Source organism: Lichenostomus cassidix, chromosome 2 (assembly GCF_008360975.1).
Source record: "Lichenostomus cassidix isolate B80296 chromosome 2, HeHo_3.0, whole genome shotgun sequence".
NCBI classification, from domain to species: domain Eukaryota; kingdom Metazoa; phylum Chordata; class Aves; order Passeriformes; family Meliphagidae; genus Lichenostomus; species Lichenostomus cassidix.
In genome coordinates this window covers 128,602,487-128,616,610 of record NC_139482.1, presented here as the reverse complement: position 1 = coordinate 128,616,610, position 14,124 = coordinate 128,602,487, and the positions used below count along the sequence as shown (strand labels likewise).

Below are 14,124 nucleotides of genomic sequence, written 5' to 3'. Positions count from 1 at the left end.
GCCACCGCCCCCTCGGAGGCGGCCCGTGCAGGCCCCGCCCGCCGCGGCGCGGGGAGCGTGGCGCTGCCGGGGAGGCGCTGCAGGAGCTGCCGCGGGTACGCGGCCGGGCGGATCTGCTGGTGGAGCAGCCTGGCTCTCTTACGGCATCGGCGTTTTTCTTTCCGAAATCACTAGTTCGATGCATATCCCCAGAGCCGTCACTCGGTCTGCGCGTCCATCGCGGCCCTGGCCCCGCAGGGTGTCTCCTGTGAGCACTCAGGCCGATAAATAGCTCACCCTCCGTGCTCCTGCTCTAATGCCTCATGAAAGGATAAAGAAATCAGGGCCTTGGTCCATGGAGGCAGATTTGGATCAGGGAATCATAAAATGTTAAGGGGTTGGAACGGACCTTAAGGATCATCCAGTTCCAACCACTCCTGCCGTGAGCAGACACCTCCTGTCAGAGCAGGCTGCTCAGAGCCCCATCCAGCCTGGCCTTGAACATTTCCAGGGTTGGGGCATCCACGGCCTCCTGGGCAACCTGCTCCAGTGCCTCACCACCCTCACAACTCTCAGGAATGATGGGTGCTAATGTATTTACAAATTATTGGATGGGTGAGGTTCACAAAATATTGGATAGTGTTTAGGAGAAGTGGGTGTTCTCTCTTTGAAATGGGTCTCTAGGAACATGAGGTTGATATAGAACCCAAGCGGTTTGACCAGACAGTTTGAACTCCTAAACTTCGGGGTAATAGGAGAAATAGATCCCTCCAAAGTCTATTGCAGAACACAGACAGCCTGAACTTCTGAACTTTGGGGAAAAATGACAATCCATGTTCGAGGGGGAGTGTGTGGTAGACGGTTTGGGAAGGTTGTAATTCCTAGTACCTCAGCCAATGGGGAACACTGCGGTCAGGAGTTTGGGTAAAAGGAGGCTGTGTCCTCCAAAACTTCGAGACAGACCCCACAGGGGAATGGCTTAGTGGAGTCTCTCCCTTTATTCACATAAAGCTGCAGGACTCCTCTCTCTCTTTTATGGACACTGGTGTTTCACAGCATGACTTTTCTGCACACAGTAAAGATTTTTTCCCTAATATTTAACCAAAATTTCCCCTCTTCCCATTTGTTTGCACTCCTCCTTGTGCTATCACTACAATTCCTGACAAAGAATCTCTCTCCAGCTTCCCTGTAGGCTCCCTTCAGAGACTGAAAGGCTGCTATGGAATCTCCACACAACCTTCTCTTTTCCAGGCTAACAGCTCCAACTTTCTCAGCCTGTCTTTGTAGTGGAGATGCTCCAGTCCTCTTATGAACTTCATGGCCATCCTCTGGACTTGATCCAACAGCTCCATGTCCTTCTTATGAATGAAGTGGCAGAAGCACTGCTTTCTCATCAGTAACAACTTCCACTGTTATTAAGGTGTCAGGGTGTCAGTATTTGCATAGTCCATGTCTGACCATGCCACTTCTCAACTGCAACTGGAGCAGTTCTCAAGATTTTCAGGTATCCCTGTTCTTAGAACATTAATGTCCTGGGGAGAAGCATGATGACTAGGAGAAGCTTTTATCTAGTTCAGTAATTTGGCTGAATTTCTCAAATATTTTACCAAGAGAAGAGTTCACAAAGGCTACACAGGAGGTTTGCATGTAGATATACAATTACATACACTTATACTACAGTACTAACTAGGGTGGTTAGGCAGTGGAACAGGCTCCCCAGGGAAGTGATCACAGCACCAAGCCTCACAGTTCAAGAAGTGTTTGGACAATGCTCTCAGGCAAATGGTGTGACTCCCAGGGTTGTCATGTGCAGCTGTCAGCTATAAGCATTCTGCATTTTGTTATAAGTGACTCAAGGAGGTAGAGGAAAATTCTTCTTTCTCATCTTCCATGAGGACAAAGGTCCATTACATATCCTGAGTTCAATGCAATTTATCTTCTGTTGTGCATGTTATTTCATGTGTTCAGTTACTTGAGGAAAAAAATTAAATACTGCTTTGGCTTTCCTGAGTTATTGTTTAATACATCCATATGTAAAATGTTCCATTTCGGAATATGAATTACAAAAGAGTCCTCAGGGATATCACAGTCTGCTAGGATGATTTGTAGCAAATTGTTCAAATTAGTTTCTTTTGGAAGAGACAGTTTACCAATACTTGTGCTAAGCTTTGCTTGATACCAAGTTCAGGAGAGGCAACTTAATAAAGAGCAAAAAAAATGTATATGCACTTTTTGTATATGCACAACTTGAAAATGTTGTAAGAATTCAACACTTGGAAGAGTCACCTTACTGAAATTCTGTGGCTCAGCAGTTTTCATTTGCAGCAACAACATACGTAATATCCCCTGGTGTGAGAAATGTCGTTTCTTACCACACTACACATATATCTTTAGAAAAGAGGAAAAATTTACATTAAACAAGATGTAGCTATATGTTAATATATCGACCATATTTATTTTTAATTACTTTGTAAGAACAATCAGTCCCTAGCCATGTGAGGCTTTGGCATGAAGGAGTGGCTCATGCTGACTTGTTCTCCAAATCTTTCTAATAAATATTGCTAATTTAGTATCACTGATACAAAAAAAATTATTAAGTGAATGTAGATTGTTTTATTCAGTTCACATGGTATTTTTGTTCAATCAGTTTTCAATGTAAACTATTTGTTCTAACAGTATCAAAATCTTCCTTCTAAGTACAAAACTAATTTACACTTGCATTCTTTTTGCCAAGTAAAATGATGAAGAGTGATGAAAGATCTAATTTTAAAACATTTTTTATAAATCAAAGCAAGTGTCAACACTTCAATAAAAAACAAATGTTGAGTATAGTGGTAGTTAAAAAACTCCGCTGAGTTGAAAACAGTTAAAAAAACCTTGGAACTTCAGAGCTTACAAGCATTCTGTAAGCATGTATTAACATTCTCACATCACCCCATGCATTGGGAGCTGCCCCACTTCAAAGAGGTTAAGAGAGAAAGAACAAGGTGATTTACCCATGGTCATAGAGATGAGAGTTCAAGTCAATGTCAGATTTCAGATTTCTGATTCTCTTTTTCCGTGCTAAAATCAGTCATTTTTTTGGAGACCGGGAGTAGGAGGAGGCAAAGGAGTAGAGGCTAGGTTTCCCATGCTTTCTGTTTTGAGGATCCCAGTTTTTACAATGACTGTCCTGATTGAAAGAATTCAATTCCAACTTTTGCCTGGATGCTTTTCTAGCTTGTCTTCACACCTGCTATCAGCTCTTCTATTTTCCAGCTTCACACTCAGAAGAAGGGTTCCATGTGAAAAGCAAAGCTGGATATAAAAGTGTACTGAAAAGAAACTTTTTCCAGGTCTTACAACTGTCTATAAGAGTGTAAAATTGTCGCAAAGTCATGTTCACGCATGGGATCTTTCTACTCTTTTCCCCTCATTACAGGTAGTTAGGAAAGGGGTCAGACAAAAAAGTCCCAGAGAGTTGGGCAGCCTGTAATAGCGAGTGAGGTGGTGTGTGTCATGTCATGGAAGAGCAGAGTTTAGGAGGATAAAACAAAAACTGACAACAAGCTAGAAATTTTAAATGTTTTATATTTCACATTGGTAATAATTATTTCACAGTCTAAAATTAATTCACTTTAAAAAAAAAGAATGCCCAACACATTGTTACCCACCCGACAGGTTTTATGTTAATACTAGGGAGAAAACAATTCAAGTTCTTGCATCCAGGATAATTCTAGTAAGTCATTGTGGTCTACATAAATAAAAAAGGATATTATAATACTATTCTACAGATATCCTACATTCCAAAGTTTTCAAGAAAATTCATGCTTTAAAAGTCTTTGCACTTATATAATGAAATAACTTTGTACAGTGCATATAAAAAGATTGTCACTCTTGGGAAAAGTGAGTATATCATGCTATTGTAACTAAAAAATTGCATCACGTAAGTTACTTGATGTAACTTGCATAGAAAAAAGGGCATTTCTAAAAGTAGTGTCCATATGTCATGACAATATGTCAAGTTCCTGTAACTCAGGTTACAAATTTTCATTTGAGACCCCATAGAGTTCTTTAAGCTTCTCAAACTTTGACCCCCACTCCTGGAGGCAATCAAAATTTAGATCTTCATCCCCACTGATGGAATCTAACGAACTAAGGCTCCCTGCTAGAGAGCATTGCCCTTCCAAGCAGTAAAAATGAATAGTGTCAGCTGGAAGACTCTTTAGATCATTGTCTGCATCCCGTATGATTCGAGAAACATATTCCTTGAAGTCTGGGATGCTGGAAACAGCTGATATTGATTGGTTTTGATGTGCATGTTTTGGGGGTGAGTCTCTTTTTGGGTCAGTTGGTGTCCTGGAGTGTGGAGCAGCTGCTCGCAAGGAGGAGTGGGGAATTTTACGGAGAGGTTTCTTCAGCTCATCTATATTGTAAGCATTCTGGAAATGAAAAGAATGCAAATATCAGAGAGAAACAACTCAAAAGGAAACAGATTTAAAAAATGTTTTACAACATAAGGCAAGGTAATACAGAATTCTGTGAGCTTTCTACAAGCTGAAGAAAAGAGAGTGCCTAGTTCAGATCATACCAAGTCCTTTTGTATAATGATAGTTTTCAGCTAAAGCAACAATGATGTGTCCAGAGCAGCCCCCTTGAAAGTGGCCACACATGACCAGCATCACAAAAGGTGCAGACTGGGTTGAAATAGAAGCCTCCCACTTAAGAGGACTTCAGGTTAAAAAAGAAAAAAGAAAAAAAACCAATTTGATAATAAGTTAAAGGTCTGGGAAAGGAAAGTAAGGAGAGGTTGGATTTGCAAATACAGGATTGAAGCTGCATCATACCTGGTCACGTTCTCCACCTCCTTCTTCATTATAATTGAAGACATTTTCTCTAACATCCTCCCAGCTTTCATGCTCTTCAGGAATGTGGTAAATTCCTCCTTTCCGAAACCCAGAACTTCCCCACTGACTCCACACTGTGTAGGAAACCAAGAGTGCTGGAAGAAATAAAGAACATATTTGTTATATGACATATGATGAAGTACGATGCATGATAAACAAGTAGCTGTATGATTCCTGAGATATTAAATCAACTCGTAATTTGACAACTAAATTTGCAGGTAAGAAATGAGTATTGTTAATATATAAACAACTTAAATTCATGAATGTAAAGAATAATCTATGTATATTACATCATAAGCTTCATTAAAAGAGTATTTTACTTACCTAAAGAATCCATTTAAATAGAAGGCATTTTGGCCAATCTCTGGCCTTTCACCAATCCTGAGTAAATAAGATACCCAAAGTAAGTAAACCACTGTTTTAATGAAGGTTACAAGTGTAATATAATAATGGAATCTTTGCTATTCTGAGATGTGTGTGTGGTTTATCAACATTAACAGAGTTTTATGGTGTTATTAACTTTTCAACCAAAGTGCACCTGAAAATGGACACACTGTGAACATCTCTCTCTGCCCCACACTCTTAATGAGGCTTCCCTGTTAAGATAATGAACTTTCTAGAAGATCTCTTCCTTCCTAATATGTGAAGAGCATATGTAGCTGTAGGTCCTACCTATTACATATGTAAGGGCTCAGGGCAGGTAGGAATTTCAAATGGATGTGGCTGCACACAGAGTTGCACACAAAGATGGAAAGCTCTTACTTAAGGAGGATTGAAAGTAAATTACTCTGGAAGAGAAAAGTCCTAAACTTGCTTGAACTGGCTTCAAAGCAAGTAAACTGTAACTATGTGCTGTTGTTCGTCTCTTAGCATCCTCAAATAATGATCTCCAGAAAAGGTGAAACACTGATCACAACACTCAAGGGTAAAGCAGGCTTAATTCAGTGGAACAAGGTACATGATTAAAAAGAAGGAAAAAAAAGGTACGTGATCTCCTACCTAGGAAGACAAGGAGGCACATGCTGATTGCCAGAATAGAGCCAGAGCTGAGTCCAACAGGTCTTCCAGCCTTCACCTGGCTAATTTCACACCATCTTCCCTTGTAACCTTCGGGGCACTGGCAGATAGTCTTGTCTTGGGATTGAGCCACACAGGTCCCCCCATTCCTACAGGTCCAGTGTCCACAAGAGGATGAGGTACAGTGTCTGAGCCCTGTAAGGGTGTCAGTCACTTCTACTTTCCCAGCTGGGCACCTGAACAACCAAAGCACATGATATCTTATAGGCAAGCAAAGCATCTGGACCTGTATGTTGTTTTGTGCAGTTTGTTGCCATTTCTTTAAAGCAAATTTTAATTATTTTCAAGCAAATCACAAATCCAAATTGAAAGTTTGAAATACATGGAAATTCTAACTTAGTGAGCTAGTAGACTCATGAAAACACAAACACATTTTCTGGTTTCCTGATCCAGAGGATTTGCAGGAGAACCTCACTCCTTCCTTAAAAAAAGGAGCCATCACTTTCTGATTAACCCTTTTTCTATGTCCATGTTCTAATCAAAACCCCTAAAAGAAAATGGATAGCTAAGATCATTGGGAAAAGGGCTAGCAAGCACTTGGTATAAGCTTTGTAATGCTCCTTTGGACCCTGGGGAGAAATGTCATTCACCTCCTCACAATGACCCATCTTGTCTTTTAGGATTGATTTCCCCTCACATGTAATTGGAGAGGCCCTGGAGGTATAGTATGAAATCACAGACTTTCTTTCTGCAATCCAAAGAAGAAATTCTACTGAAAAAACTGGAAGAGACTTCATATTGCTCTGTTGCAAGTAGTCTGAAGAAAGAAGTGTCCCAAGACACACTTAAAACCATCTCACAGCCTCTTGTAGGAAAGAATCATCAGACTTTAGAAGTGCCAAATTTTGTCTGAATTCCAAGAATTCAAGTGGCTTCTCCTCCCAGTACTGCATGTATTTATGTTTGGGTTTTTTTTAACAGAAATGCCTGGGTTTTGATTTGCATATTTTAATAAATATTTTTGAAAATTTTCTTTAAAAAGTGGATCTTCTTCAAGAAGCTAACTGTGTAGGATAACAGCTGTTGGCTTTGGCTCTGACCCTGGGAAGCCAATTTTAGAATCCAGTTTTGTGCCAATCTAATTTTGAAAGTCTCATTGTTTCGTACAAATTGTGATTAATTTCAACTTCTTTACAGGAAATATATGTAAATATATATTATGTTTGCAATATTCATATATATATATGTATACATATATATATCTTTTGTATACATATATGTGTATATCTATGTGCATATATACATGTACACACTGTATATATACACTATAAGAATATATTAGTATTTTCGTACAGAGGATAGACCAAAGCTTTTGCAATCCACCTTTTATCAAAGGACATTTCACTTTCTCACTGGCCTGTGATCTTCTCACTATGGAAAAAATGGCAGAGTAATTTGATTCCACATCAGACTTGCAGAAAAAGGCAAGTCTAGTCCATGATAGGAGATGAGATGGAGAGAAGGATTTGTCTTTGCAATGACCCTCTCTGATCAGCAGCCACAGGGAATTTCACTGATTGAAGCCAGTTGCCTGGTCAAAGGTGGAAAGTAAGAGCTTCCCAGCCATCCCCAGATGGAAACAAAAGCTTCATGTACCGGCATTCATATTTTCTCCACAGGTCTACACAAAGGAAGGGGCTGTAACAGGGCTGGCTGCTGCAGGCACTGGAATGGCATCCCATGGTGACTCCTTGCCGCTTCAAAATTAATCCAAATTCTGTGCTTCTGCCTTCCACGAGGAGCGGCTGACCGTCCAGCTGGACATCACGCATACAACCTGCATCAAAGCAGAGGAGTATGCAGAGAAGTACATTAAGTTAGCTACTTCCCCACCTCAAGCCCTGCCCCCAGCACATATCCAGAACTTAGAGCATTGTAGAAAACATAACACATTGTTTTAAAATATCCTTATAGTCCTTATAAGTTTTATTTTAGAAGGAGAGCTACAGAACATGTGTCTCGTGTGCTCTGGTCAGTCTACAGATTGACAATACTTCTCCAGGAGAGCTGCATTGTACCAATACCACAGTTCAGCACAACTGTACTATGAACCAGGACATCTCCAGTAAATTAATCTAGATTTAAGATATAATCTTAAAAGTGGGACTGAATAAGTAGCAACAGAATGGAAAAAGCTGTCTTCTTGTTAAGCTACAATCTTAAAGTCTCAGCACTCCATCCCAGGAAATTGTGAGAGCACCACAAGTTGCCTTGCACTTCTTTCTCCTCCTGCCAGGAGCTGTTTTGTCTGTTCCTTAAACCCTTCCGAGGCAAAAACAGGAGTGAAGATCACACCGTGAGCACACTGCTTGAGGCCTTTGGCATGAGAAACCCTGATCTAGTGGAAGTGCCCCTGCCCATGACAGAGGGTTTTGAACTAGATGATCTGTAAGATCTGTTCCAACCCATTATCTGTTTCTATGAAACAAAAAACTGAAGTGCTATTTTTAAATTTTTACAGGAAGTCTCCCATCTTCACTAGACAATAATTGAACATTGAATTCCCTAGTAAAGGAGGGGCATAGTAGTCTGTATGGGAATTGTTACCTATTTAGACTCTCCAATACACTCAAAGATGCCACTTTCAAGCTTTAATTCCCCCTTTTTAGGAATCCATCATACCACTTACCTTGGAAATCACTCTCTGAATGACTGGGAAGATGGTTTCCTAGCACAATGCTTGCCCAATCCATTTCAAACCACCTATTCATGCCCAAGACAGAGGTGACTTCTTGATCGCCTCCACCACTGTTGACACGCAGGGTAAATTCATTGTTGTAGCGCTCCATGGTCAGAAGAACCCACTGGCCATTGTTTATGCGTAATGTCCTCATTCTCAAAGAGTGATTTTTGTCCCCCAAACTGAAGTTAACACTAAAGAAGCCCTCAACCACCTAGAGGAAAGTGATAAAGATCTTCAATAACAGAAATGCACTTCTAAATGTTATTGTACAGTCCTCCCTCAAGAAATGGACGTGAGTTTTTAAAATGGAAGTGGTACTCTTGTTTTTAAGTGCTTTATTCCCAGATAAAAGTTACCACAAGAAAACTGCAGGTGCAGGAATTATCAACTCCTTTTTTTCCCAGGCCACTCTTCTAACGCACATGAACTCTTTAATCAGTCTTCTCCCTACTGATATCTACCTCTAAGGCTTCCCAGCTGACTCTCCTGTTTCAGTTAGAAGAAGCAGCCTCTCTCTAGCTATTATAATCCAGACAGCTTTTTTAAAGAGCAACAAAAATGTGGAGACAAGTTTTACAGACAGGGACAGATAGAAGCAAAGGGAAAAAGCAAACAGGACACAACAATCTTCCTGTTTGACATGTGTCACATGAACCTTTTGCAGGCAGTGAAAGAACTAGAATTTATACCATGAAAGAGCAATAGTGAGAACACAAATCAGAGTAGTTACACTTACATGGAAAATTCCTGCTCTTATTACATTACAGAACAAGCATCCTTAATCAGAACTGTATCTTTTTCTCTTACTATGGTACTCCACAAGAAATAAGCAGCACTCAAACAGAGCAGCTGTGCTCACCTCCAGTCGGATAAATCCGTTCCCATCTGCAGAGGCCAAGCTGAGAAGGGTGCTGTGGAAGATCCGGGTGCGCACCATCAGTTGGATCCGAGTGCTGCGAGTGCTGAGGATGCTTCTTGGCTCATAATGGATCCAGCTGTCCCTTCCAAAAGCCCATTCTGGAAGAACTAAGCACAGCACACAAAATCAAAGTGAAAATCTCAGAAATGGCTGCTCCCTCAGATTTCTGATCTCTGAGAATTTACTAGCTCTGAATGTCAGACTTTTAGTTCTTAAGGAATTTTGGCAATATAATGAAGCATCATGGAAAGCAACCTCTGCCCCGCTTTGAAGGGCATTAATTGAAAACCAACAAATCAAGGATTCAGAATTTAGGCAGGATAGGGACAATTAGATGTCTCTAGCAGTCTGCGTGTTATATGCTCTATACCAAATCACTCCTACACTGTGCTCAAATAACCTTTTTTTAAATATCTGAGACATATTTTCCAGCAAAGTAGCTTGTGTTGATCTGAAAAACAGAAAGAAAAACCATACGATCCCCCCAAAGAACAACCAAACAAAATAACCTCACCAGAATCAAGTGTTTCCTTCAGCAGTTAAAACCTCCACTGTTAGAAAATATATGCTTTACCTCCCGTTTAAGTTGGCACAAGAGAAAGCCACAGGGAAGGCAGAGGGGTTTTTAATTACAAAGGGAGATTAGGTCAGTGTTTACAATTTTAACTAGGGACAATGCGCTGAAATTTATTGTTTCCTTATCACTCTGAGGAATCCAGGGTCCAGCATAGAGTTTGATCAAGGTGCACTGCACACTTCTGTGGAAATCAAACACCACTAAACTATCCAGACCCTGACGCTCTTGCAGAGTAGTCACCTTTTTCAGTATCATTAGCTGACAGCAATCCTAGATCTGTTTTGGGCCAAACCTTATTGAAAAAAAAGAAGCTTCTTTTCACCAAATAAAGAGATAGTTCACATTAGTTAGTAGACCACAAGGATACTGGGTCACCTACAGATCATCTGAGGTCAGTGTCATGCAACTAAAAATCCAAAGAGTACCCCACTCATCCTGGGCATTTAATTTGCCTAAGACACGAAATACCAAATGATTAAGATAAACTTTCTTCACTCTCTTTTTCTCTCTCTGTTTGTCTTCACTCTTTCCTTTCTTGAAGCATGTTTTCTTTTCTCTTCTAGCTTTTTCGCCTCACATTACTCTTCCTAACCCAGTTCTCTCTTGTCCACTATCTCTGCAGCTGCAGGCTCTAGCTGATGAGCAGGTATGGGTTTTCCTGGGATGCTGCAGTGACTCCTGTCACCAGCTGTCTGCTCCTTGCTGTGAGCACGTTGGAGTCATTCATAAAACACCAGCTGCACACCAGCATTTTGCAGCCCAATACATTGGAAGAAGCTGGTGCCAATCAAAGTCTTTCTGTTACATCAGGATACGACTTAGGGATTTTGAACACTTACTTTCTGAGCCCTTTCTTTGCCCCACAGTAATGAGGGGTAGAACCAATACAGCAGTTGGGCTAGTGAACCAGCATCTCAAAACAATGCAAAACAAAATAAGATTTGAATCCAGACAGATGTTTCTAAAACACTATTGTCTGCCTGTAAAACATAATACAAATAGCTGAACTATATTAACCAATCCTGTGGTCATTAGAAACACCTTAAACAGTGAATGCTCCAGATCTAGACCATGGACTTATCTCACCCTATTGTGAGATGCTCCGCCCAGGAGGGAGGAGCCAAGCATTCCCACCTGGATATAACCTGGGCTCTTGAGTGGCACAGGTAGCCCTGTCTACTCGATTCCCAGAGGACAAGAGCTACTACTGGAACCTTCAGGTGGAGACCAAACCTTCCACAGGATCACTGCTTCAACCTAACTACTTCACTTGGACTGCTACCACCAGCCTGACTAACAGGGTGTCAGGTTGTATCTGACTGTCAGTGTTTTTTCTTGTATTATTATACTTACTTTTAATTTTCCTATTAAATTTATAATCCTGACTTGTGATCTCCCACTGGTTTGTTTTCAGACTAATACAAAAGGATATGTGTAATGCCCCACTGTCCTGTTCATTAATTCTAACACATTGATCCAACACTAGTTTGCAAACACTCCTTACCAGCTGCTCACTGCTGCTCATCCTCGCCTGTAGCTCACCCAAACTGCAGTACTGAGGGGAACAGTTTTCTTCCAACAAAAGCCCCCAGAGTTATGGGGCACCAGTGCACTTTACAGACTGTTATGACCAGCCCCATCATTTGTACCTTGTACCTACAGGGATTTAAATTCCCAATAAACACCTGTCACTCACTTCTGATTTCTGCTTGGCTGATGAAGGTTTTAAGATAGAGGGGACAGAGCCAGCTTCAAGTGTATATCCCCTGTACCCTGAACATGGATGTGGGCTACTAGGAGTTAAATGATTTACTTCCTAACTTTTTGAATTGTGCTAAAATTTTCCACTTTCTTACAACATCTCTGAGGTTTTCATTATCCACCATGGGAAGCTTTTGTTCTCTGATACATATTTCATGCTGATTTTGTGTAGGATAATACATTTGTTGCAGCCAGCCTGATGTTATGCCCCCACATACACCCACTGCTGTGGTCTGAGGGCATTGCTTAACTTGCAATTCCTTCTAATGACAAATGCAAATGCAATTATCACCATTTTATAAATGTAAAATGAGGTGTGAAGATAACAAGAGGGTTACGCCCATGGGTTTGACATGTTCATTAAACTTCATTTTGTGATCAGCATGAGCAGAGGAAAAATGCACAATGCAGAATATTTCACCTTTCACCGCTGAGAAATAAGATGGTGATAAAAAGGACAAAACAACCTGTCTGACTGCTTGCACCCCTGCAAAATAAAGCAGCTTTCAACACAACCCTCATCTGCGACTTTATTCAACAAGAGTTAGAAGGATCTTTACATCTTTGTGGATCTAAATCATTCCCAGAGTACAGCATGGTCTTATTCTACTAATTTCAAAGTCATGGCAGTATATCTTTGAGCATTAGAACAGTATTATCTGATGCTGCTCCCACAGATCCTCACCACAAATTTCTCAAGTTCTCTAAAACTTGCAGTACCTTTTTCACACGCTGATCCAGCATATCCTGGGGAGCAGTCACAGTGATAGAAATCCCAGCCACCAATACACTTGCCATGGGTGCCACAGGAGGCCATCCCACCACTCTGACACATTTCATCCGTAAGGACACAGCCAGGAACACTGTTCAGGGACTCTGCGGGGTGCTCTAAATCATAGACCTGGAAAAGGTCAAAGAAAACCATCACATCAGGTGCCTACAGTTATCAGCAGTAAACCCGAAACTTACTTGCCTTACCTTACTATCAGCAATGACATTCCGTATGCAGCCCACAAACCCTCGGAAGTGCCTTTGTGACCTGCGGTAAGGCAAAGTCTGCTTAACTCCACCCAGCTGCAGGGGCTGATGGCCACTGAAGAGCTTACCCATGCTGAAGAGGAGGGGACAAAAGAAATAATTAGTGGCATGCAAAATACAGCAGCTTGGCTATTTTCACCACCCCACCCCCATCTTTTTCCCTAGCTCTTTTGAATAGTTGTGTTTCTTTTTTTTTTTTTGGTTGTTTGTTTTGTTTTTTGGTTTTTTTTGTAGTTTTGTTTTTATTTTTTTTTACCTTTGAGATCCCACAATCTCTCCGGAGGCTTCACAGGCAGACAGATCCATTTGGGAGATCTTCTTAGTGACACTGCCATTGTCTCTAACTGAGACATTTACGCAGTGGTCAAGAATCAGCTTCACTTCCTACAAAAAGGCATTATTTAGAACAATTATGTCCAGAGATGTGCAAATATTTTAATTACTTATTTTCTTTCACTTAGCAGAAGGTAGAATAGTAACTAGCAATTACAGTGCAGGAAACATTGTTAAAATAATAAAATATTCCGCATACTAATCCAGAAGGTTATTGTATGGGGTGTATAACTAAGGAGCAACACAAAAGAAAGACCTGACTCTGCCATGACCATGCCAAGTCACTGGCATAGCAGAGGGAGTATAGGATTTCTAGGAGCTTTCTGCCAAATCAGAACACAGAGAGATAACCTAGCAGAGTAAGGTCTGTCAGGCTCCCATCCCAGACCCTGACATGCCCTTGAGCTTGTTTTATGTGGGAGAGAAAGGTGGAGCCTAGCACATGCCTTCAGCGTGTTATATCAGCAGGATATGCCCTGTACACAAAAGCACATCTCTCTTCTTTGTGCCACACATCTAAAGTCTCTTGGTGGGGCAGAGCTTCACACTCAGATAAAGTATGAATATTTCTCTCAATCAGATCAGGAAGCTTTTAGCCTCTGGATTATCACAGCTCTGTTGTCTAAGCTGCAGGTGGGATGACTAAACAAAGGAAATAGCACGGCCAGTTTAATAATTGAATCAGACTTCTCCAGGCCTTGTTCTAATTTGCTGCTCTGCTGCTTCAAGACTAAGAGGACATCTGAACTGATGAACTCCTATCCCTGCTGTTTCAGAGATGTGGAAAATTGATTGATTGATTGATAGAGTTTTACAGAAGGAAGGAAGGATTTGGAAGGAATAACTAGGTACATGAATTAATGCTTACGCA

General features: G+C 40.9%; 1 protein-coding gene across 1 annotated transcript in view; it reads right to left on the bottom strand.

Annotated features, from left to right (window-relative positions):
- Positions 1-3,529: 3,529 nt before the first annotated feature.
- LOC146442246 (neural-cadherin-like) overlaps positions 3,530-14,124 on the bottom strand; it is a 51,634-nt gene continuing 41,039 nt past the window's right edge. The window contains exons 25-33 of the mRNA XM_085053240.1: positions 13,177-13,300; positions 12,861-12,993; positions 12,603-12,783; positions 9,485-9,651; positions 8,572-8,836; positions 7,539-7,719; positions 5,865-6,118; positions 4,806-4,960; positions 3,530-4,400 (exon numbers count right to left, since the gene is read on the bottom strand). Coding sequence (XP_084909366.1) covers positions 3,999-4,400; positions 4,806-4,960; positions 5,865-6,118; positions 7,539-7,719; positions 8,572-8,836; positions 9,485-9,651; positions 12,603-12,783; positions 12,861-12,993; positions 13,177-13,300 — 1,862 coding nt within the window. The 3' untranslated portion in view covers positions 3,530-3,998. The remainder of the gene's footprint in view (positions 4,401-4,805; positions 4,961-5,864; positions 6,119-7,538; positions 7,720-8,571; positions 8,837-9,484; positions 9,652-12,602; positions 12,784-12,860; positions 12,994-13,176; positions 13,301-14,124) is intronic.